The sequence below is a fragment of the Pan troglodytes genome, chromosome 14, assembly GCF_028858775.2.
Source record: "Pan troglodytes isolate AG18354 chromosome 14, NHGRI_mPanTro3-v2.0_pri, whole genome shotgun sequence".
Lineage (NCBI taxonomy): Eukaryota > Metazoa > Chordata > Mammalia > Primates > Hominidae > Pan > Pan troglodytes.
This window is the reverse complement of record NC_072412.2, coordinates 31,654,727-31,676,392: the sequence shown is the minus strand read 5'-3', so window position 1 is coordinate 31,676,392 and position 21,666 is coordinate 31,654,727. Positions and strand designations below refer to the sequence as shown.

Here is a 21,666-nt window from a genome sequence, read left to right as displayed (position 1 = left end):
TATAGCTGCTGGCCACCACGCCCGGCTAATTTTTTTGTATTTTTAGTAGAGACGGGGTTTCACCGTGTTAGCCAGGATGGTCTTGATTTCCTGACCTCATGATCTGCCCACCTTGCTCAGCCTCCCAGAGTGCTGGGATTACAGGCGTGAGCCACCACGCCTGGCCTTTTTTTTTTTTTTTTTAACTTTTATTCTCTTCCTCGTCCCCACCTTCCCACCCCTGTTTTTAGGTAACAACTTTATTGTGATAAAATTCACGTACCCTTACAATTCACCTATTTAATTGCATACAATTCAGTGTTTTTCTGTATATTCACAGAGTTGTGCAACCTTCACTCCTCTTTTTTTAAACCAGTTTTTCCCCTTCTACCTCAGTTTGCTTCAAGCTGTTACTCTGTGTATGGGGTCCAACTAATTTACTTCCCTCTTGCCTTTCATTCCTTTGGCTACTTTGTCTTTCTGATTTGTATGCTGTGTGTTCATGTATAGATAGACAAACAGATTAGTATTAATATCTGATATTTTTTGCCTGCCTAGCTGTGTGTGTGTATCATACCTGAGGTGGAAGAGACAGAAGCTTAAAAATTAAAAATATTTGAGTAATGCTGAATAAATGAATGATAAAATGCTATGCAGTTATGGCTTCATTACATTTTTGAGGAATTGTTAAAATTTATTATTTTCTTAATATAAATTTACCTTTATATAACAAAGCCAGTTTAACTGATACCTGGTGTAGTTTGATTTTTGAAAAGGATTGATTGAATCATAAATATTGGCATCTTGTGGATTTAGTCTTTTTTTTTAAATTAAAAAACGTATTTTTTGAGACAGGGTCTACTGCTGTCACCCAGGCTGGAGTGCAGTAGTGATCTTTTTTTATTTTTATTTTTTTCAGACAGAGTCTCATTTTGTTTCCCAGGCTGGAGTTCAGTGGGGCGATCTCAGCTTACTTCTGCCTCCCAGGTTCAAGCGATTCCCCTGCTTCAGCCTCCTGAGTAGCTGGGCATACAGGCACCTGCCACTACGCCTGGCTATTTTTTGTATTTTTAGTAGAGACGGAGTTTCACCATGTTGGTTAGGCTGGTCTCGAGCTCCTGACCTCAAGCAATCCACCCACCTTGGCCTCCCAAAAGTGCTGGGATTGCAGGTGTGAGCCACTGCACCCGGCTTGCAGTGACGATCTTGGCTCACTGCAACCTCTTCCTCCTGGACTCAAGCGATCTACCCACCTTGGGAGTAACTGGGACTACAAGTGTGCACCACCACCATGCCCAGCTAATTTTTTTTTTTTGGTAGAGACGGTTTTGCCATATTGCCTACACTGGGCTCTTGAACTCCTGGGCCCAAGCATTCCGCTGGCCTCAGCCTCCCAAAGTGCTGGGATTACAGCTGTGAGTCACTGCACCCAGCCAGATTTAGTCATATCTTGCCAATTTTCAACTTCATTGCATTTTTTCTTCTATCTTTTTTGCTTTCTTTTCTTATCTTGAATGTAAACGTCAGCTTTGAAAAGTAAACATTTCTGGCCTTTTTCCAAGATAAATAAATTGGCATTTGTACATCTAGAATGATAAATGTAAAAATATGTTTCCTGTATGTTTTGTCATGTCCAGGTCAAGTTACAGAAAACTATGAGGGTAAAATAAGTTGTCAGGAGTTCTTTGAGGGTCCAGAATAAATTTTAAACCACTTTTTAGTGTCATATAACCTCACATACAGAAAAGTACATAAATATAAATATATAACTTAACAAAGTTCTTACAAGATCAACACACATTTAGCCATCACCCATGTCATGGGAGCATTGCTAGCATCTCAGAAGCTCTTTGCATTCCTCTTCCCAGTCACAGTTACCTTTTATTCTCTAAAGGTAGCCATTGTTTTGCCTGGGTAATCATAATCTCTTTTTTTAAAGTTTTGCCATAATATCTTTGGCCTTAATATCATAGTTTGGGGGCAGGGGCAAGGTTAAAAAAAATACCATAGTTTAGTTTTGCCTTTTATCAAAGCTTTATATTATGTATAATACATATATATATGGAATCCTACAGTTTATATTCATTGTGTCTAATTTATTTCACTCAACATTATGTTTGTAAGAGATGTTCAAATTGTGTCTGTAATAATAATTTGGTGTTGCCCATTTTAAAATGTGATAGGAACTGTCATAAATAACTTCTAAAAAGTGATATTTTACTTCAATTTTTGCAAGTCCTAGAAGTCCACTCAATCTTTCTGTAATTCTTAAAACAGTATTTCATAATCTTTAATTTTGTTATTAACAAGGGGATATAGTCAGCAGGCTCAGTGAATAGGTAGTTCTATGTGAAAAGGATGTAATTAACATTTTTCTGTGATATATGGAATCTTTATACCTTTTTAAAATATTGATAAAAACATTTGAGTTTTTAATAAGTCTTTTTACATAAAATGTGAACAGATGAAATATATATTGTTTATTTGCAAAATATTATTTAGAATTTGTGTGCTTTTTCTCTAAAACAGTTAATCTCTAAGCCTGTACATTCTGCAACAAAGATTTACAATCTTTTTCTTTTTTGTTAGGAGGAATAAACATGGTGTGTCTCGAAAGAAGATTGCTCAGATGTTGGATCGTTATGAATATCAAATGTCCATTTCTATTGTAATGAATTCAGTGGAACCATCACACAAAAGCACACAAAGACCTCCTCCTCCGCAGGGGAGACAGAGGTGGGGAGGCTCTCTTGGCTCACATAATCATGTCTGTGTCACAAATAATCATTAAATTAGCTATTTTCAGCTAACACATTTGTTGTTGCACTTGAAAAAGAGTTAGTGAGCCTGTCTTGGAGTTTAAATAGTTTCAAATAAAAAAAGGCTACATTGCCTCACAAAGGATGTTCCCAGCAAGTTGTTTAAATTCCCAGCAAGTTGTTAAAGTGTAAATAAAAATATATGAAATTGTATTTTAAATGTTTTTATATTCTCTTGTTGTAATACTCTTGGCTGTTATGGAAGCACCTGAGTAATAGAGTGGTGGGTAGGAGCTAGGATGTTTTTCTACAATCGAATTTTAAACTAATTTATCTATTTTATAGATACTATTGAACAGTTTTTTAATAGTTCATATCTAAATCTAACTTTTCATAAAACTTTAGGGTTTTTCCTTCACTACCTTAAATATGCAAGAAATACTGACTTGGTATAGGGTACCTTAGTTTTCTCAATTCATTAGACAGGTAAAATTATATTTCAGCTGATTGATCTGTGTGACAAAATTATTTCTTAGCTATAATCAGCACATCACTTAGTTCAAACAAAATTCCCCAGCAAATGTTAGATAGTAGGTATATCAATCACCTGGGGAGTTTTCTTCATAATATGCATATTCATCTTGTAATGCATACATAGTTATCATCCTCCTTCTCAACCCATCTCCCTAACCCCACATGCTTGCCAGTTCTTGAAGGGATAAAGCGATTCTAATAATGTTTTACTTCTCTCTGTTCAATTTAATGTGATATAATTCTAGTATAAAAATATTTTGGACAGTTGCTTAACATGGTCATAAGAGGATTTGTACTATAGAATATCTTCTAGTACTAATTTTTCTGTAGAGCAAATTATATTTCTCTCACTGGATAGTTTTTAGATGTGTTTCTTCATATAAAATTAAAAACTGAGATGGAATTCATTTCAGAGGTCTTGTCATTCATCCCCTGCCTTCAAACCAAGCTTTACCTAGACTAACCTAGATAATTAAGCATTTCTCTTTGCAACATGAGGAAAAAACACTACTACTTCTCTTAATACCATTGTTACCAATGTCTTCTGAAGAATATTTCTTCAACAGTTTTGATTTACTTTTTTGATTTACTCTTTTTAGGGGGAAAAAAACCCAGCTAATTACAATGCTGTCTTAAAAATTAAGCATTATGATTCTTTATATGTTTTACATAATATTTTGTGGCCTTTAAGCTTTCTCCTAAACCAGCACATCTTGAATCCCATAGTATTTCTTTGTTTTAAAACCTTTTGCTATTCCTTTCAACTTTAGATATTCTCTCACATCTTTATATTACTTTTTAAGTTGTGAGGCCAAAAACTAGATTCACTGCTATCAACAAGGTCTTTGTTACATTGCCTTTAGTGAAATAAGAATATGATTTTATTTGTACTATTCAGTGCTGTTAACATTTGAATGAATATTACCTTTATCTTGTTTAGTACATGTGTTTGTATATATTTGTTCATCTTAACTACGATGTAAGAATATGCTAATTCATGTTTTGTGTGTAAATGTATATTGTATACATATACACATCTTCATCTATGTTTTCATATATTCTTTTATTTCAGAGTAATACTTGTTGGTGTTTGGACATGTGTTTCTAAGTATTTTATTCTGTAGATTAGCGCAGTTTGAAAATTGTACAAAAGGATTTCATTTTGGGACAGGTGAAACAACTCTTAGGTAGACTATATGTCCCTTTCTTTCCCTCTGTCTTCATAAACTTAGGAGTAATAGTACTATAAATTTAGCTTTTTGGCCGGGCACGGTGGCTAACACCTGTAATCCCAGCACTTTGGGAGGCTGAGGTGGGCAGATCACCTGAGGTCAGGAGTTTGAGACCAGCCTGTCTGACACAGTGAAACCACATCTCTACTTAAAATACAAAAATTAGCTGGGTGTGGTGGTGTGTGCCTGTAATCCCAGCTACTTGGGAGGCTGAGGGGGGAGAATCGCTTGAACCTGGGAGGCAGAGTTTGCAGTAAGCAGAGATTGCGCCACTTGCACTCCAGCCTGTGAGACAGAGCGAGACTCCTTCTCAAAAAAAAAATTAGTTTTTTTAAAATAACTTTTACATTTATTTTTGGAAAGTAGAGTATTGCCTTTGGGAGAAACAGATTATGAGGAAATATGTTCATATTAAGTTTATTTTAATTTCCAGATTTTATTATAGACTTGTCTTCATCTCCTAGTTCTGACTACTAAATAATAATCAGTTAAGAGATCATTCATCATTACCAATTAATTTTTTACATTATAATGTTAGCCAACTACTGTTGCATCACAGAGTCCAAATAAATAAATAAATCTTACTGAGGCTGGAAAGCTAACATTCTTACTCAGAATTAAACAAACAAGGTCTTGTCCTGCTACGTGGGCTGGATGGAGTGTGGTGGCGTGATCATAGCTTGCTGAAACCTTGAACTCCTAGGCTCAAGAGGTCCTCCTTTCTCAGCATCCCAAGTAGCTGGGACTTCAAGCATGCACTGCCACACCTGGCTTATTTTGCATTAAAAAAATTTTTTTGTAGAGTTGGGGTCTTGCCTTGTTTCCCAAACTGGTCTTGTACTCCTGGCCTCAAGTGATCCTCCCAAAGTGCTGAGATTACAGGCATGAGCCACTGCACCAGCTTTAGTGATTTTTTTTTTTTTTTTTAAAGACAGAGTCTTTCTCTGTCGCCCAAGCTGGAGTACAGTGGCATGATGTCAGCTCACTGCAACCTCCACCTCCCAGGTTCAAGCGATTCTCCTGCCTCAGCCTCCCGAGTAGCTGGGATTAGAGGCACTCGCCACCATACCTGGATAATTTTTGTATTTTTAGTAGAGACAGTGTTTCACCATGTTGGCCAGGCAGGTCTCAAACTCCTGACCCCAGGTGATCCACCTGCCTTGGCCTCCCAAAGTGCTGGGTGGGATTACAGGCATAAGCCACCACACCAGGCCTAGTTGGTTTTTTTAAGGTGGAAAAACAGTTGTTTTCCTAAACATTGTGGCTAATTTTAATTAAAAACAGAATGGAGGAATGAATATGCAGTGGAAATACTAAAATCACTGTTTAAAGTCATTGCTTGGTGTTTAAAAATCTATAAAAATGTGAAATTTACAATTTTTCATCAAAATTCTATTCAGACAGTCTTTTTGGGGGGTTGGGGTTAAGAGAGGAGGTCTCTTTCTGTTGTATAGACTGGACTTGAACTGGTCTCAAGTGATCTTCCTGCCTCAGCCTACCTGGTAGCTGGGATTACAGGCACCCAGCCAGGTATAGTGTTAGTGGAATAGACCCCTGCTGCTATACCCCATTCTAACCATCTCCATCACAAATAATTAAAGTGGATATTAATCATATTTACCTAAGATGGAGTACATCTTAGTTAAGTAGAATACAACTTCTAGTTTGGTTCAGTAAGATTAAATTGTATTTATTTTTTTGTTTGTTCCATAGATTTAGTGCAGAAGTTACTTTTTTGTGGTAAATGAATTTATGATTTTTTATGTTTCATAATTTTAGTGAAAATTCTTGTGTGGTAATTAATTTGAACTTTTGATACTGCTTTTTAACCAGGTAATCTTTATTTTCAGTATTTATCTTTGTAAAAGATAATGTTAGCTTTTTTATATTTTTGTCTGTTTTAAAAGTAAGATTATTTACAAAAGACTGAATTTTTTAAATTGTTGGAGTGGGTGATTTAAGTATATGAACTTTGCTTATCTCTTGTCTAATTAATACAGATTCTGGAATTTTCCAGTTTTACGTATAGATAAGTTTTGAAAGTATGATTTAAGAGGATATGAAATGTTTGTATTGGCTATACTTGAATTTTTTTATTGCAAAAATGTCTGATTTTCTGAGACTGGTTTTCTAACTATTTATAAAGAAAATTGGTTGTCTCTTTGGAAAATGTAGAAGAAATGTAGTTGTGTGTTCTAGTGCCTTGGCCAGATAGGCTTGCTAGTCTTTATTGAAGTTTAATGTATTCTGACATGAATACAATAACTAATAAGGGCTAAAGTTGTATTGTTGTTGCTTTTTTTTTCTTAACATTTGCAATCCACATTGAACAATGTCTTATAACAAAATCTTAGCTTATGATTCAGAATAAATAATTCAGAACATTGAGACTAAATAATTTGGTGGCAGCAGCAGGAGTTAAGTTAGTGATTTTTTAGAGTTAAGTTTTAGGAGCTACAATTTATAAATTAGAAATTTTCCTATTAAAGTTACCAGCTGTGTCTTCGTGAATTTTCTGAGAAGGAGAGATTGTATTAAGGGATTAATGAATGTTTGGTGATAAGACTGGCATACAAATCTTTATTTTTAAAAGGTATCATTAAAACAGTTGGCTTCCCTGTATATATACTGTATTTCCTTCTTACACAGTCCTTAGGATGGTAAGAAGTAGTAGTAAATTTCTTGAAATAGACCCTAAAAATATAGGGATTAGTGATTGTCTTATGTGTCATTTTGATTCCTTTTTTACTTTGCAAAGCAGTATTTAGATTGATTCAATTTAGTTGATTTAAATTGCCAAATGTGTTAAGCCTAAGTTTTCACTTTTGCATGGTTTGTAAGTTTCAGAGCAAACCTTGAAAAGCTAATGATTATGATTATGGGCAACTAAGTTCTGAAAACATGTAAAAGAATGGCTACAATTTACTCTCAATAATTTAGACTACATTGAGTGGTGTAATTTTTGTAATAGAATATACATGTATGTAAGCAGTAATTTGGAAGATCTCCTACAGAAATTCTTTTTTTTTTTTTTTTTTTTTTTTGAGACGGAGTCTCGCTCTGTTGCCCAGGCTGGAGTCCAGTGGTGCGATCTCGGCTCACTGCAAGCTCTGCCTCCCGGGTTCACGCCATTCTCCTGCCTCAGCCTCCTGAGTAGCTGGGACTACAGGCGCCCGCCACCATGCCCGGGTAATTTTTTTGTGTTTTTAATAGAGACGGGGTTTCACCTTGTTAGCCAGGATGGTGTTGATCTCCTGACCTCGTGATCCGCCCGCCTCGGCCTCCCAAAGTGCTGGGATTACTGGCATGAGCCACTGCGCCTGGCCAGAAATTCTTAATGTATTATCACTCTATGCACAAGAACAAGAAGAAGGAGTAGCACAAATAACTTTGGAAAGAGAGTCTCAGCAGTAAATAGTTATTCTAGAAGCTAAACTGTATGTGTTGAAAAGTTTTGACTTTTTGTATATCCAATAGAAATTTATTTAATCATTCATAATCTCTTTTTCTTCCTTCTTCTTCTGACAAATTCTGTTCTCTGAAAAATAACCCTGTTACTTTCCAGTTGTGGTAATTGTAATAATTACACATTATAATTCATTTCCCAGAATGGAATATGTTAACTTCAGTAAGTTCTTTTAAATTTCAGTGTGGAAAAAAATAGATGATTTTTCTGTAGCATGGACACAGGCACAGTCTGATCCCTAATCTCAAAACTAGACACAATTGCATTAGCAATTGGTGAGTAACTGAAGACTTCACATTGAAGTTTTGGTTTGGTTTTTAATATTTCCATTTCCTTTTTTTTTGTAATTGAACTACTTTTTGTAAATTAATGGGAAGATTGAAATACTTTGAGAGGAGCTATTGGGTTTGCCTCTCAGTTTTGCTAGTAACTAAGGGAAAAAGAATAATGTGGTTTTTCATGGTTGAAATTGTGTTTTAGTAGAGTCCATTGAAATATACTTTATTATTTGGATTATTTTCTTATTTTCCTGTTTTAACTGTTTTCAGATGGTACATGTAAAGTTAAAGTTTTATTCTTGGTGTTAATTTTCAGTTGGTAATTATAATAATTATACAGCTTTCAGAATATCTCTTCATTCTGAAAGAAATTCTGAAGAGTAATTCTGAACTCTTCACTTTTTTAGTGTAACAAAATGAAAGAAAATTTACTCAGGAAGGGATTGTGGGTTCTTTGTTTTCCTTTTTTTTTCTTCCGTTTTTCTTAATCTTAGAAATCATATTTCTTTTTCTTTCATAGTCTTTTCTTGTGTACGTGTTTTCTTTCACTCTGTTCATTTTTTTGCTCAGCTATCCTCCTGTAACCTCATAACATTCTTAATGAAGGTGATGGGATGGTAAGTGTCTGGCAAAGCAGGAGATAATATCTTTTTCCCTCATGTATTCTACTGAACTCATTGTTCCTTCTCAGCCTTACTTAATCAAGTTAAACTTATACACCACAGCTCTGCATTTAGTTTCCTGACCCTGTGGGTTAGGTAGAATTTAGATATGAAAATGGCTGGAAAGATTTATAAAAATCTATTATGTTAATCATTGGTGGGGAATCCATAACATGGCATAGAACTTGATGTATGGATTTGAGAAAAAATATTTACATTAACTTAATTATATGATGATGGATGCTAATTGATAAGCAGTAGGTTGAAATTCACTGTTACATAATTCACTATTATGTCATGGTTGCTGGTTGCCCTTAACTGAATGATTTTGAAGGAAAGCTGATAACTATTTTGAGTTAAATTTTTACAAGTGGTTTCTTATATGGTGCAATGCCGCTGCAACAAACAGTAGGAATTTTGTAGCAAAAAGTCTTAATAATATCCATTTAAATAACTGCTGCTTATTTAATGCCCATCAGTGCTAGGCCCCCATCTAAATGTGATTGTTACAGTCGTTAATTTTCACAATTCTACAATGGCTTTAGAAAGAGGAAACAAAAATTTGGGTTAAACGACTTATCTAACATGATTTCTCTAGTAAGAGATAAAACTGTGATTCAAATCTATGTTAGACATGTATCTACTGTAACCCTCTATTATTTTTTTTTAACCACATAGTTATCTTTTTTTTTTAATTTGGTGTTTTTCCAAGGTTAAAAAGAAATTCCAGTGAAGAGTTGATTCCATCTTTATGGTATCTTTATTTTTTAAGGTTATAAGGTATGTTGATTTATCAGGAAAGTTAAATGAAGAAATCTTCAAGAGGCCATTTAGAATTCTGTTTTTAAAAGTCAAAATTGAAAAGAGTTGGGCCGGGCGCAGTGGCTCACGCCTGTAATCCCAGCATTTTCGGAGGCTGGGTAGGTAGATCACCTGAGGTGAGGCGTTTGAGACCAGCCTGGCCAACGTGGTGAAACCCTGTCTTTACTAAAGATACAAAAATTAGCTGGGCGTGGTGGCGTGTGCCTGTAATCCTGGCTACTCAGGAGGCTGAGGTAGGAGAATCGCTTGAACCTGGGTGGCAGAGGTTGCAGTGAGCCAAGATGGTGCCATGCACTCCAGCCTGAGCAACAGAGTGAGACTCCATCTCAAAAAAAAAAAAAAAATTGATAGAGTTTATACCATTTAATGTTTAAATGTTTTCTGTAAATTAAACATCAGTAGACTTGATAATCATATTTCAAGAGCATTTTTTTCCATTGAATTATTTACATATACTGTTGTACTTTAAGGCTTTAAATTAATTTTAATATTTTGTTATTTTAATTAGCATTTGAAATGTATAGTGTTCAATAAATGGATTGCTAAATTATGTTAAGTTGGATTTTTTTAACCCTAATTAATTTTCAGGCAGTATTTCCTAAAATAAGTCAATACTACTTGTAAGTGGTTTTACTTACTTTTCTTTTATGTCCACTTATTACGTAAGTATGTTAGTAGTAGACATCATGGAAATTACATAAATTTTCCAAATATTTGAAGAATTAAAGGAGCTTTTTCTCTATAATAGGAACTTTTTATTCTTTTATGGAATTTTAAATTAATTTTCTGAAAGAACAGTAAAAGAGACAGTTACTTAAGTTTGCTTTGTAAATAACTTAAATTTTACAAGGAAAATCTTGAAGTACAGAATTCTTACTGTTGGGTATTTGCTTTATTTTGTTTTAGTCAACTTAAAAAATTGAAGAACTGGGTCTTGTTTGGTTTCTCTTAATTCCTTAAGAGTAGTTTGTGTTTTTTCTTCATTGTTCTAAATGTTAGAGTTGGAGTTTTTGTTTAGAATAGAAAAGAAAAGTTGGAGTTTTTGTTTAGAAAAGAAATGTCATTGGTTTTATGAATAGATTAAGATAGTTTTCAATTCAGGAAACTGGTAAGCAGTACATAAGGATATTGAGATTATAGGAATATAGTTCAATGTAACCCTTGGCAGAGATGCAGTTAAGACATTTATCTAGAATGTAAGTAAATTGAAGTATTTATAGGAAATGTGATAAGAGTAATGGGCTAGACATTTTGAAAATTAAAACCAGGGATCTTGTTATCTTTGGATCACTACTGTGTCCTAGGAGCTTTATTCTTTACTAAGAATCAGTAACTGTTTTATTCGATATTAGGCACAGTCTTCTCCCTAAAACAGTCAACAAACTTTTGATACGAAGGAAGCAGTAATCAAAGAAGAGCAACGTTACAGGGCAGTTTGTAATAAAAGTTGAGTATCCCTATCTGAAATGCTTGAGACCAGAAGTGTTTTGGAGTTCAGATTTTCTTTTGGATTTTGGAATATTTGCAGAATACCTACTGATTGAGCATATCTAACCTGGAAATCCAAAGTGCTCCGGTGAACATTTTCTTTGAGCATCATGTCAATCAATGCTCAAAAAGTTCAGGATTTTGGAGCTTCTTGGATTATGGGTGCTCAACCTGTATAGGAAACGTGGAGATGGAGCATGAATCAGTTGTATTTGATACTTGCTGGGGAAAGGATTTCCAGACCACCAGAGAAGAAGGATCACCCGTTTAACTTGGTGTATCCAGTGCCATATCAGAGCCTTTTCTTCCATTTTAACCTCACCAGTAGTCTTTAGATTTGTGGTTTATGATCAAGAAATTAAATCCTAGAATACAGATTAGTAGAGCAAAGTTGAGGCTTTTGATTATCTATTTCTTTTAAGGTTTTTCGCTTTAACACTTTACAGAAGAATTTCTAGACTGAGAAGAATACTCCAGGTATTTGTCCCAGTCTTAAAGTGGTTCAACAGAAAGTTCATAATCACTTTTTAGAACCCTTTTCCCAAAGAACTGTGATCCTACGTGTAACTTAAAAAAAGAAAACACACAAATGCTTGCATCTTTTTTCACATATTTATCTGTATTCAGCAATCAAGAATAGCTGGTACTGATGGATATCTTTACATGATTTTTCATTATTTATCTGAAAATAATATATATTGGGTCATTATTTGGCTTTTCAACCTCAGTAATTCAGTAACTTTCTTTTAGTTAATTTTGTTGACCTGTTTTGGACACTTTTCAAAATATTCTTAGCATGATTTTACTGGGAAGAACACATTATTACAAGAGTTAGGCAGTCTGAGTTCCACCTCCATTTGTGTCCGTCCATCTCTCGTTTGTTTATTGAATGCCTTCACCTGTGCTCTGAATTGCATCTCTTTCCTTCTCAGGAAATTTTATACATTGTCAAGTATTCCTTCTCTCTAACTTCAACCTCGCCTTCTTTGCTGAGTCTGACCCATCAACAGTTAAACATGATCAAGTCTTCCGATTTAAAAGTCCCTCTTTCTTGACACAGCTCATTTATAGCCAAACTTCTTTCTAAAGAGTAGTCTACATTCATTTTCTTTTTCTCCCTCAGTTCTGATAATATTGAACCCACTCCATTTTAGTTTCTGTCCCTATCATTCCTCTAAATTGATTAAGGTCTCCAGAATATTCCTCTGTATTTACGGGCATTATTCACTGCTCTTCTTATTTGACTACTCAGCAAGCATTTAACTTTTGATCAGTTTTTCCTTAAAATACTTTACTTGGCTTCCTTGACATCATGGTTTTTGTTCAGATCTCTGTGGTTATTTCTGTCTCCTTTGCTGCCTTCTCCTCTTGGTCCTTGAATTTTAGAATTCTTCAAATTTCAGTTCTAGACAATCTTCTATTCTTACTCTTAGCTTTCCCTATGTGGTCTCATCATTTCTCATGTGGACATAGTAGTCTCCCCACTTTTATTTTTGCCACCTTACAATTTTATCCACAGAGCAGCTAGAGTAGTCTATAAATTCTTTTTAAAATACGTAAAATCACTCACTGCTTAGACACTACATAATCTAGTCCTTGGCTGCTTCTCTGACCCTGTCTTATACCAGTCTGCATTTACTACAGTCCATCTATACTGGCCTCTTTAAACTGTTCTTCAGATATGATAAGCTTGTCCTCGCTAAAAGCTCTAGCTGTTATTTCTCCTTGGAATGCTCTTCTCGTCTACTCTTCCTATGCCTAGCATTTTCTTAACGTTTAGGTCTCACCTGAGATGTCACTTTCACTGTAGTACTAGTAGTTGATGTTACTACTGATTCGTTGGCAGTATTCCTGAAATAGAATATAGGATAAATGAGGACATGTTTATTTTGTTCACAGCTGTGTCCACAAAATCTAAACAGTGCCTGTAGTACTGTAGGAGCTCATTAAGTAGTCGGCTGATTGATTTTTATACCTACTGGTTCTATTAACAATATTGACCCCCAAATGTATTTTCTTCATAACCTTCTCCTCTGAACTCCAGTCTGTATATTTAACTGTCTACCTGACATTTCCACTTCTAAGCTTAAAAGGCTCCTCCAATTGAACCTGTGATCTCTCTAAATCTGGGACTCCAGGATTTCCTGCCACAGTGAATGGATTTACCTTTCATCTATTTCTGTAAGCTAGAAAGTTGAGAGTCTTCGTCAGTGCCTTCTTTCCCCCTCATATTCAATCCATCAAATGGATTCTATGGACTTTGCCACCTGAATATCTCTTGAATCTGTTCCTACATTTTAAACTACCATCATTTGATGGATTTTCACACAGTGAGTGTATCTATATAATTAATACCCAGGTCAGGAAATACGATATTACTAGCACCTTAGAAGCTCCTTGTGCCCTCTCTCTGTCAGAGTGATCTTTTTAAAGGGAAAATGCGATCATGCTTAATGCCTTTCAGTTGCTTCCCATTGCTCTTAGAATAAAGACCAGAAATCATAATGTGATATTTAAGATCCTGGATGATGTTACTGTTTTTCCTATGCAACTTCATGTTTTTTAAATTATTTTTCTCACTTTCTGTATTCCAGCCCTGATAACCACCTCTCAATTCCTTGAATGTGGTATGCTGTTCCCTCTTGCTAAAAAATTCTATGTACACATACCCCTTCCGTTCTTGTCCTTCAGATTTGAGCTCTTCAAAGTTTTCTTGGACATAGCAAGCTGATGAGGTCCCAAATACATCTTATGTGCTCTCATGTACTTTATTCATTTGTATATTATTATTTCCCTTCATTATTTTTAAGCTAATGAGTCAGGTATTACACCTGTTTTGCTCACTGTTGCTTGGTCATCAGCTAGCACGGTGGCTGGGAAAGATTAGTATTCAATATTCATACAATAAGTGAATATGAGTAGTTTGGGTTTGTTATGGGATGAATTATCCATCCCCACCCCCCACTCCCACACACAGACACCCAACTGATACACTGAAGATTAAAATTCTAACTGTAGAACCTAGAATGTAACTGTATTTGGAGATGGGGCCTTTAAAAAGGTAATGAAGATAAAATGAAGTCATATGGGTGGACTCCAATTCCATATGAGTGGTTTCCATTAAGAAGAGATTAGGACACAGACACACAGAAAGGTAAGATCATGTGAAGACACTGGAGGAAGATGGCCATCTACAAGCCAAAGAGATCTACAGGCTTTAGAAGAAACCAACACTGCTGACACCTTGATCTTGGACTTCTAGAAGTGTGAGAAAATAAATTTCTGTTCTTTAAACTACCCAATCTGTGATACTTTGCTATGGAAGCCCTAGTAAACTTATATGGATTTTGGTATTGGGAAAGTGGGGTGCTGGTGTAATTAATACCTAAAAATGTGGAATTGGCTTTAGAACTAGATAATGGGTAGAGGCCAGAAGAAGTATTTGTTAGAAAAAGCATAGACTGCCTTGAAGAGATTGTTGGTAGAAATATGGATGTTGAAGGTGATTCTGGTGAAGCTTAGAAAGTAGGAGAGCTGTTGAGAAAGCTTCTGTCATCTTAGAGGTATACATATGTCACCTTGAATAAATATTGGTAGAAATATGAATGTTAAAGGTGTTTCTGGTAGGAACTCAAATGAGGAATATATTGTTGGAAACTGAGGGAAAGGCAATGCTTATTATAATGTGGCAAATAGCCAAATTGTGTTTTGTGGAAAGTGGATGAACTTACAAAGTGATGAACTTGAATGTTTAGCTGAGATTTCTAAGCAATGCATTAAAGATATGGCCTGGTTTCTCCTTGCTGCTTAAAGTAAAATGCAAGAGGAGAGAGAGAAATTTAAGAAGGAATTATTAAGCCAAAAGCAACCAGAGCCTGAAGATTTGGAAAATTCTCAGTCTATCCATATTGCAAAAATTTAGCATGTTCTGGAGGGAACATCAAAGTTGTTGCAAGACAACCATTTCCTAAAGCAATTAGGGATATGTGACTTGTGGATCCAGTCAGCCATCTTGGCAGCAACTAGCAGAAGCCAGGATAGAGATGGGGTTATACCTATGGAAATGCTGCTGGCTGGTACTGAAGGGAACAGAGGGATAAAAATGAAGGAAGTCTGTTGGATTTCTGAGATTCTATAAAATGGGTCAGTAGAGCTATCTGGCTGTGAACATGTGTTCTTCAAGAAGAGGGAAGAATGACCCTGAAGATGATTGAGAAGGCAAAGGGGCTACTATTGCTACCACAGGACCAGAGGGCTCAGGCCTGAGGAGTTAAGGTAGGCTACTTCTTAGGGCTGAGGGAGGTGGGCTACCACACTGGTGGGCTCAGAAGACAGGGCTGCCACCCCTGTCAGGTGGGAAGATGGAGAATGAAGCTGAAGAAGATTATTCTTGAGCCTTAAAATCTAATGGGATTTGCCTTTCTACGTTTCAGACCTGCTTGGGATCCATCACCCCTTCTTTCTGATTTTTTTGGAATAGGAATGTTTATCCTATGCCTGTCTCACCAGTGGTGTATTTTGGAAGCAAATAACTTGTCTAGTTTCACAGGTTCATGCTGGAGAAGAATTTTGCCTCAGGGTGAAACCTTGAGTATGCCTGTACCTGGTCTAAATGATATTTAGATGAGATTTGGGGCTTAGAGTTGACACTGAAATGGGTCAAGACTTTGGGGCTGTTGGGATGGAGTGGATGTGTTTTGTGTCTGAGAAGGACATGAATTTTGAGGGGCCAGATGGCAGAATTTTAGGGGTTGAATTGTATGCTCTCCAAATGTATATGAGTTAAAGTCCTAACTCCTAGTACCTAGAATGTGACCATATTTGGAGATGGGGCCTTTAAAAAGGTAATTAAGATAAAATGACGTTATACATGTGAGCCCTAATCCAATATGAATGGTGTCTTTGTAAGAAGAGGTTAGGACAAACACAAAGGGAAGATCATGTGATGACACTGGAGAAAGAAGGCCATCTACAAACTGAGGAGGGAGGCCTGAGAAGAGATAAACCCTGTGGACATCTTAATCTTGGACATCTAGCCTTCAGAAGTGTGGGAAAATAAATTTCTATTGTTTAAGCCACCTAGTCTTTGGTACTTTGTTGTGGGAACCCTAGCAAATAAATACGCAGCTCTTAACACTGGTTAGTTGAGAAGCACTTTGGAGACATTTCCTTCTTTTCTGCAGTTCCTTTGTGTGTAAAGTTAGGGCATTTGCCTTAATCAGTGGTTCTTTTAAGTTTTAGGTCCTAATTCATCTGTTATATGTTGTTTCGAAAAATTTTTGGAGTTTTACATCCATCAGGGGACCCCAGGTTCAGAATTCCTAGACAAGACTCTTTTTTATTTATTTATTTTTTAAGAGAGTCTTTTTCTTTCACCCAGGCTGCCAGGCTAGAGTGCAGTGGCGCAATCATAGTTCACTGTAACCTTGAACTCCTGGGCTCAAGCAATCCTCCCAGCTAATTTTTAAATTTTTTTAGAGCTGGGATCTCACTGTGTTTCCCAAGCTGGTCTCAAACTCCTGGGCTCAAGTGATCCTCCTGCCTCGGTCTCCCAAAGTGCTGGAATTACAGGTATGAGCCACTGTATGTGGCCATGACTAAGTTCTAAGGAAGTTTTACCTTGGTTTTGTAGCTTACGATCTATTAATGTAATTTGACTATTTGAAGTGAAAAAGTTGATTGTGTGAATTAATGATGGAAATAACTTGTTTGTCCTTTACACTGCCTAAAAATTTAGCTTTTTAAATTTTAAGGAATTGTTACCTATACTTGCATTGAACATTTATTGCACCACTTTTACATGCTAGTGGTGGAAATATAAAAGTAAATAAAGTAAGCCTCCTACTCTTGAATATATAGCTTTATGAAGGGAAGATGGTGGGAACCCGATGGCTCTTCTGTAGAATATGGATTAATACTAGTCTTGCTTTGTGGGATTAACACTTTTGAATGCGGGGACTGTGTTTTTATATCCTTAGGGTCTAGCTCAGTATTAAGCACCTAAAAAAAGCTTGATTTGTGTTTGAAGAATGAATACCCCCAGAAATTATTTCTGCTGGCAGCTTTAAGAAGCAACACTGAGATTTATAGTATTATACTTTAAATTTAATTAAATCATACTGTGTTCCGTGTTTTGAGGCAGTAATTAGTGCAATATAAATTTATTTTATTTTATTTTATTTTATTTTATTTTTTATTTTTTTTTTTGCTACAGAGTCTTGCTCTGTCACCTAGGCTGTACTGCAGTGGCATGATCTCAGCTCACTGCAGCCTCCACCTCCTGGGTTCAAGCGATTCTCCTGCCTCAGCCTCCCGAGTCACTGGGATTACAGGTGCCTATCACCACGCCCGACTAATTTTTGCATTTTTAGTAGAGATGGGGTTTCTCCATGTTGGCTAGTCTGGTATCGAACTTATGACCTCAGGTGATCTGTCCACCTCGGCCTCCCAAAGTGCTTGGATTACAGGTGTGAGCCACCATGTCTGTCCAAATATAAATGCTTTTAATGACTTCTAGTATTCAAAGCTTTCTGAAAATAGAATGTGTTTCATTAAGAAGTATATAGTGAGTTGCTTGATACTGGTGTTCACGGAGCAATGGAGTTCTGTGCTTTCAGACTGCCCCTTAGAAGTATCAGGGATTGTTGTAAAGAGCAGAGGGAGACAGAAACCACTAATTTAGTACAACACATAGTTTGAAATTGCAGAATTCGAAGTTAAGTTGCAGTTTTGACTGCACTTGATCAAGTCACTTAATTTTCTGAAACTTTTCCTCGTAATTAAATGATTATGCCTTTTTAATCTACAATGTAGGGTTATTAGATGGATTAAGCAAGATGAATATTTTAGAGTTTCAGCCGAAATAGTTCTTATTTTAGTCTTATTTTATAAAGCCGTGGAATTCTGTGATTTTTGTTTGCCTTTTGATGATTTTACCTCTTTTGATAATACAGTGAAGAAGAGTAGAGATGGAAACAACCCAGTTTTATAGTAGTTAGCAATGCTGTAATAGGCTGGGCTCACGCCTGTAATCCCAGCACTTTGGGAGGTTGAGGAGGGTGGATCACATGAGGCCAGGTGTTCGAGACCAGCCTGGCCAACATGGTGAAACCCCATCTCTACCAAAAATACAAATAAAAAAATAAAAAATTAGCTGGATGTGGTGGTGCATGCCTGTAATCCCAGCTACTTGAAGGCTAAGGTAGGAGAATTCCTTGAACCCAGGAGGGCAGAGGTTGCAGTGAGCCGAGATCGTGCCACTGTATTCCAGCCTGGGCAACAGAGCAAGATTCTGTCTCAAAAAAAAAAAAAAAAAAATGCTGTAGTAGGTCTAGAAGGATAAAGTTTAATTTTTTTCATTATCGAATTTATCAAAGATATATTCCTCATTGGCATAGATGGATTAGTCTGGAATTGCTCAAAACAATTTGTTATGATGCATATCCCTTTTTATCATGAATACTGGCAAGGTTTTCTCGCCTATGTTGCGTAGACTGTTGGTATGATCTAATTACGTTGACATTTCCTTTTTTTTTTTGAGACAGAGTCTCCCTATCTCTCACAGAGATGGAGTCTCGCTCTGTCTCCCAAGCTGGAGTGCAGTGGCGCGATCTCGGCTCACTGCAAGCTCCCCCTCCAGGGTTCATGCCATTCTTCTGCCTCAGCCTCCCGAGTAGCGGAGACTATGGGTGCCCACCACCACTCCCAGCTAATGTTGTTGTATTTTTAGTAGAGACGGGGTTTCACCATGTTAGCCAGGATGGTCTCGATCTCCTGACCTCATGATCCGCCTGCCTCGGCCTCCCAAAGTGCTGGGATTACAGGCGTGAGCCACCGCACCCGGCCGATATTTTCATTTTTTTACTGGCAAATTTGGTATGATTAATTTCACACAGCAGTGTATTGGGCAGCCCACACAAACCTATTTCTTTAAAAGAAAAAAAAAAGGTTTTTATTTTGTTTTAATGTCAAGCTTAATGTGGCAAGTCTTTTTCTCCTCTCTCTTGGTTTTCATGGAGACATTTTCTCCTTGTTTCTCATACGTAACATTATGTGTAATGTTCATGTGACAGTGTGATATCAGCCTATCTGTAGTTATGTGAAACCATTAGTTGACTGCATCCTGGGCTCCTGTGAAATGACTCATTCAGAATGGGAGCATCATTTTGAGGGGATGTCAGTTTTCTGTTTTCACAATAGTTAGAAAAGTGGGCCAGGTGCAGTGGCTCACACCTGTAAGCCCAGCACTTTAGGAGACCGAGGTGGGCAGATCACTTGAGGTCGGGAGTTCAAGACCAGCCTGGGTAAAATGGCGAAACCTCGTCTCTACTAAAAATACAAAATTAGCTGGGCTTCGTGATGCATGCCTGTAATCCCAGCTACTGGGGAGGCTGAGGCAGAAGAACCGCTAGCACCCAGGAGTTGGAGGTTGCAGTGAGCCAAGATCATGCCATTGAACTCTAGCCTGGGCAACAGAGAGAGTGAGACTCCATCTCAAAAAAAAAAAAAAAAAGAAAAAAAAGTGACAGAGTTGTCATAAGACTCAGTAGACAGAAGGGAAGAGGGCACATGTTGGAAGGCACAAGAGGACATTTATAATATTTTAAGATACTGTTACATTTTTTATTTTTAAGAATAATAGTTTTTTTTTTTTTTTTTTTTTTTTTTTTTTTTTTGAGACACGGTTTCCGTCTGTCACCCAGGCTGGAGTTCAGTGGCGTGATCATAGCTCACTGCAGCCTTGGACTCCTAAGTTCAAGCAGTCCTCCTATTACAACCTCTTGAGTGGTTAGGACTACAGGCATGTGCCACCATGCCTGGCTATTTTTTTTTTTTTTTTTTTGTAGAGACAGGATCTCTACAGGCTAGTCTTGAACTCCTGGCTTCAAGTGATCCTCCCTAAGTGCTGGGATTATGGGCAAGAGCCACTGCACCTGGTGACATATTCTGAATTTTTAATTATGTTGTTCTTCCTGGCTTACTTTTTATTTTCTACTTTTAAACTGAAGTAGAAGTTATTTAGAAACAATTTACTTATAGAGAAATAATTTTATTTGTAGACAGGATAGGTAGCATTCAGTAGAGAAAGGAAATGAAAAGCAGCTCATCAATAGTTAAATAATTGTTCAAGCAAGATGTGAATAAGTTGCTATGTTATGACACTGATGTGGAACTTCCAAGAAATGTGTTTGGTCATATGAATTCTTTTGGGAGCAAGGTAGACCTGCTAAAGGCACCGAGCCTATGGTAGATCTCCAGGGCTGAAGCTCAGGTGGGCATCATACCCAAGGCAGCAAGCAGTGAAAAGAGCCACAGTAGAACCCAACTAAAAGTCTCAGAAAACACCAAAGGTTATGCTTGGGAAAAAAGTTCAGTCAGCAAATATTAGACAAGGGCATGGTAAACTGGTAGAGTCAGTAGCCAAGAACTAAAATGGAACTGAGTAAGGTTAGGTGTGTAGAAGAATGATTCTAGAGCATTGCCATGAATGGTATTGGGATGTGTGAGGCTTGTTTTAGTGGCTGTTAGCTGTATGGTTTCTTGGTGAGAGATGGACTGATTTAAAGGTACAGAATTGGACTATAAGCTTCCTGCCTGCCTTCCCAGCCCTGAACAAAGGCTTTATCTGGATTGTCCTTGGTCAGATAGAGGGTGGGACAGGAAGAAGTAAGCTTGGGTAAATTTCCATAGTTTACTCTGACTCTTTATGCCCAGGTTGTGTGTGCTTAGCCAAGGTATAGAGCAGAGATTGGAGTCCATGCAAGAACAGTGTGAAGAATATGATAGATGTAAATTGGAAATGAGAATTCATGAGATTGACTTTGAATAGGCCCAGAAGAAGACTTCTAGCTTTTGGCGATCATGAGAACATTGTATAGAAAACAAATGAGGCTTCCTTGCTGCATTGACTTTACCAATGTATATAGGAATGCTTTTTTTTTCCCTTAAGTTTTTAAGATGTATCTTGACCCTTGGGACAACCTATGCAGTTAATGTAAAGAAGTGCTTAGTGTAGTAAGGAAGTAACAGATGGAAGCCATAGTTACTAGGGATGAAATGATATTTTCTGGTTGCAGAAATATGAACCAGTAGTGAGAAGAAGTAGTAAAATTCTGTTGTCTGCATGAATGCGTAGCCGTGGGTTACTTTTCACCGTTCAGTTAATTGAGTGGTAGTCAGTGAGTGAAAAGTAGAGGGCCAGGTTCAAGGAAGGCTTCCTATAGGAGTTGGTGCCTAAGCCTAGTTTAAGTCAGACTTAGCAAGAAGGAAGGAATATGGGAGAAGGCCTGTAGGCAGTGGCAGCTGAATAATCAAAGGCTTAGAGGCAAGAAACAGTAATGTATTTATTCATGCAACAATATTTCTTTTTTAAATTTTAATTTTTTTTTTTTTTTTTTTTTTTTTTTTTTTTTTTTTTAGACAGAGTCTTGCTCTGTCACTCAGACT

General features: G+C 36.7%; 1 protein-coding gene across 29 annotated transcripts in view; it reads left to right on the top strand.

The window, feature by feature from the left end:
- The window catches only part of N4BP2L2 (NEDD4 binding protein 2 like 2), a 107,564-nt gene that overhangs the window by 18,650 nt on the left and 67,248 nt on the right, over window positions 1-21,666 (top strand). For 16 of the 29 annotated variants that reach the window (XR_010150636.1, XR_010150637.1, XR_010150634.1 and 13 more), the window contains one exon: window positions 2,569-2,715. The exons of 5 other annotated variants lie outside the window; for them this stretch is intronic. Coding sequence is in view for 18 of the 24 variants with exons in the window: in XM_016925140.4 (XP_016780629.1) it covers window positions 2,569-2,715 (147 nt within the window). In the remaining 6 variants the exon portion in view is untranslated. Of the gene's footprint in view, window positions 1-2,568; window positions 3,680-21,666 lie in introns of those variants that run through there. 8 more of the 29 variants (XM_054664873.1, XM_063792448.1, XM_063792451.1 and 5 more) reach the window with 2 other exon arrangements.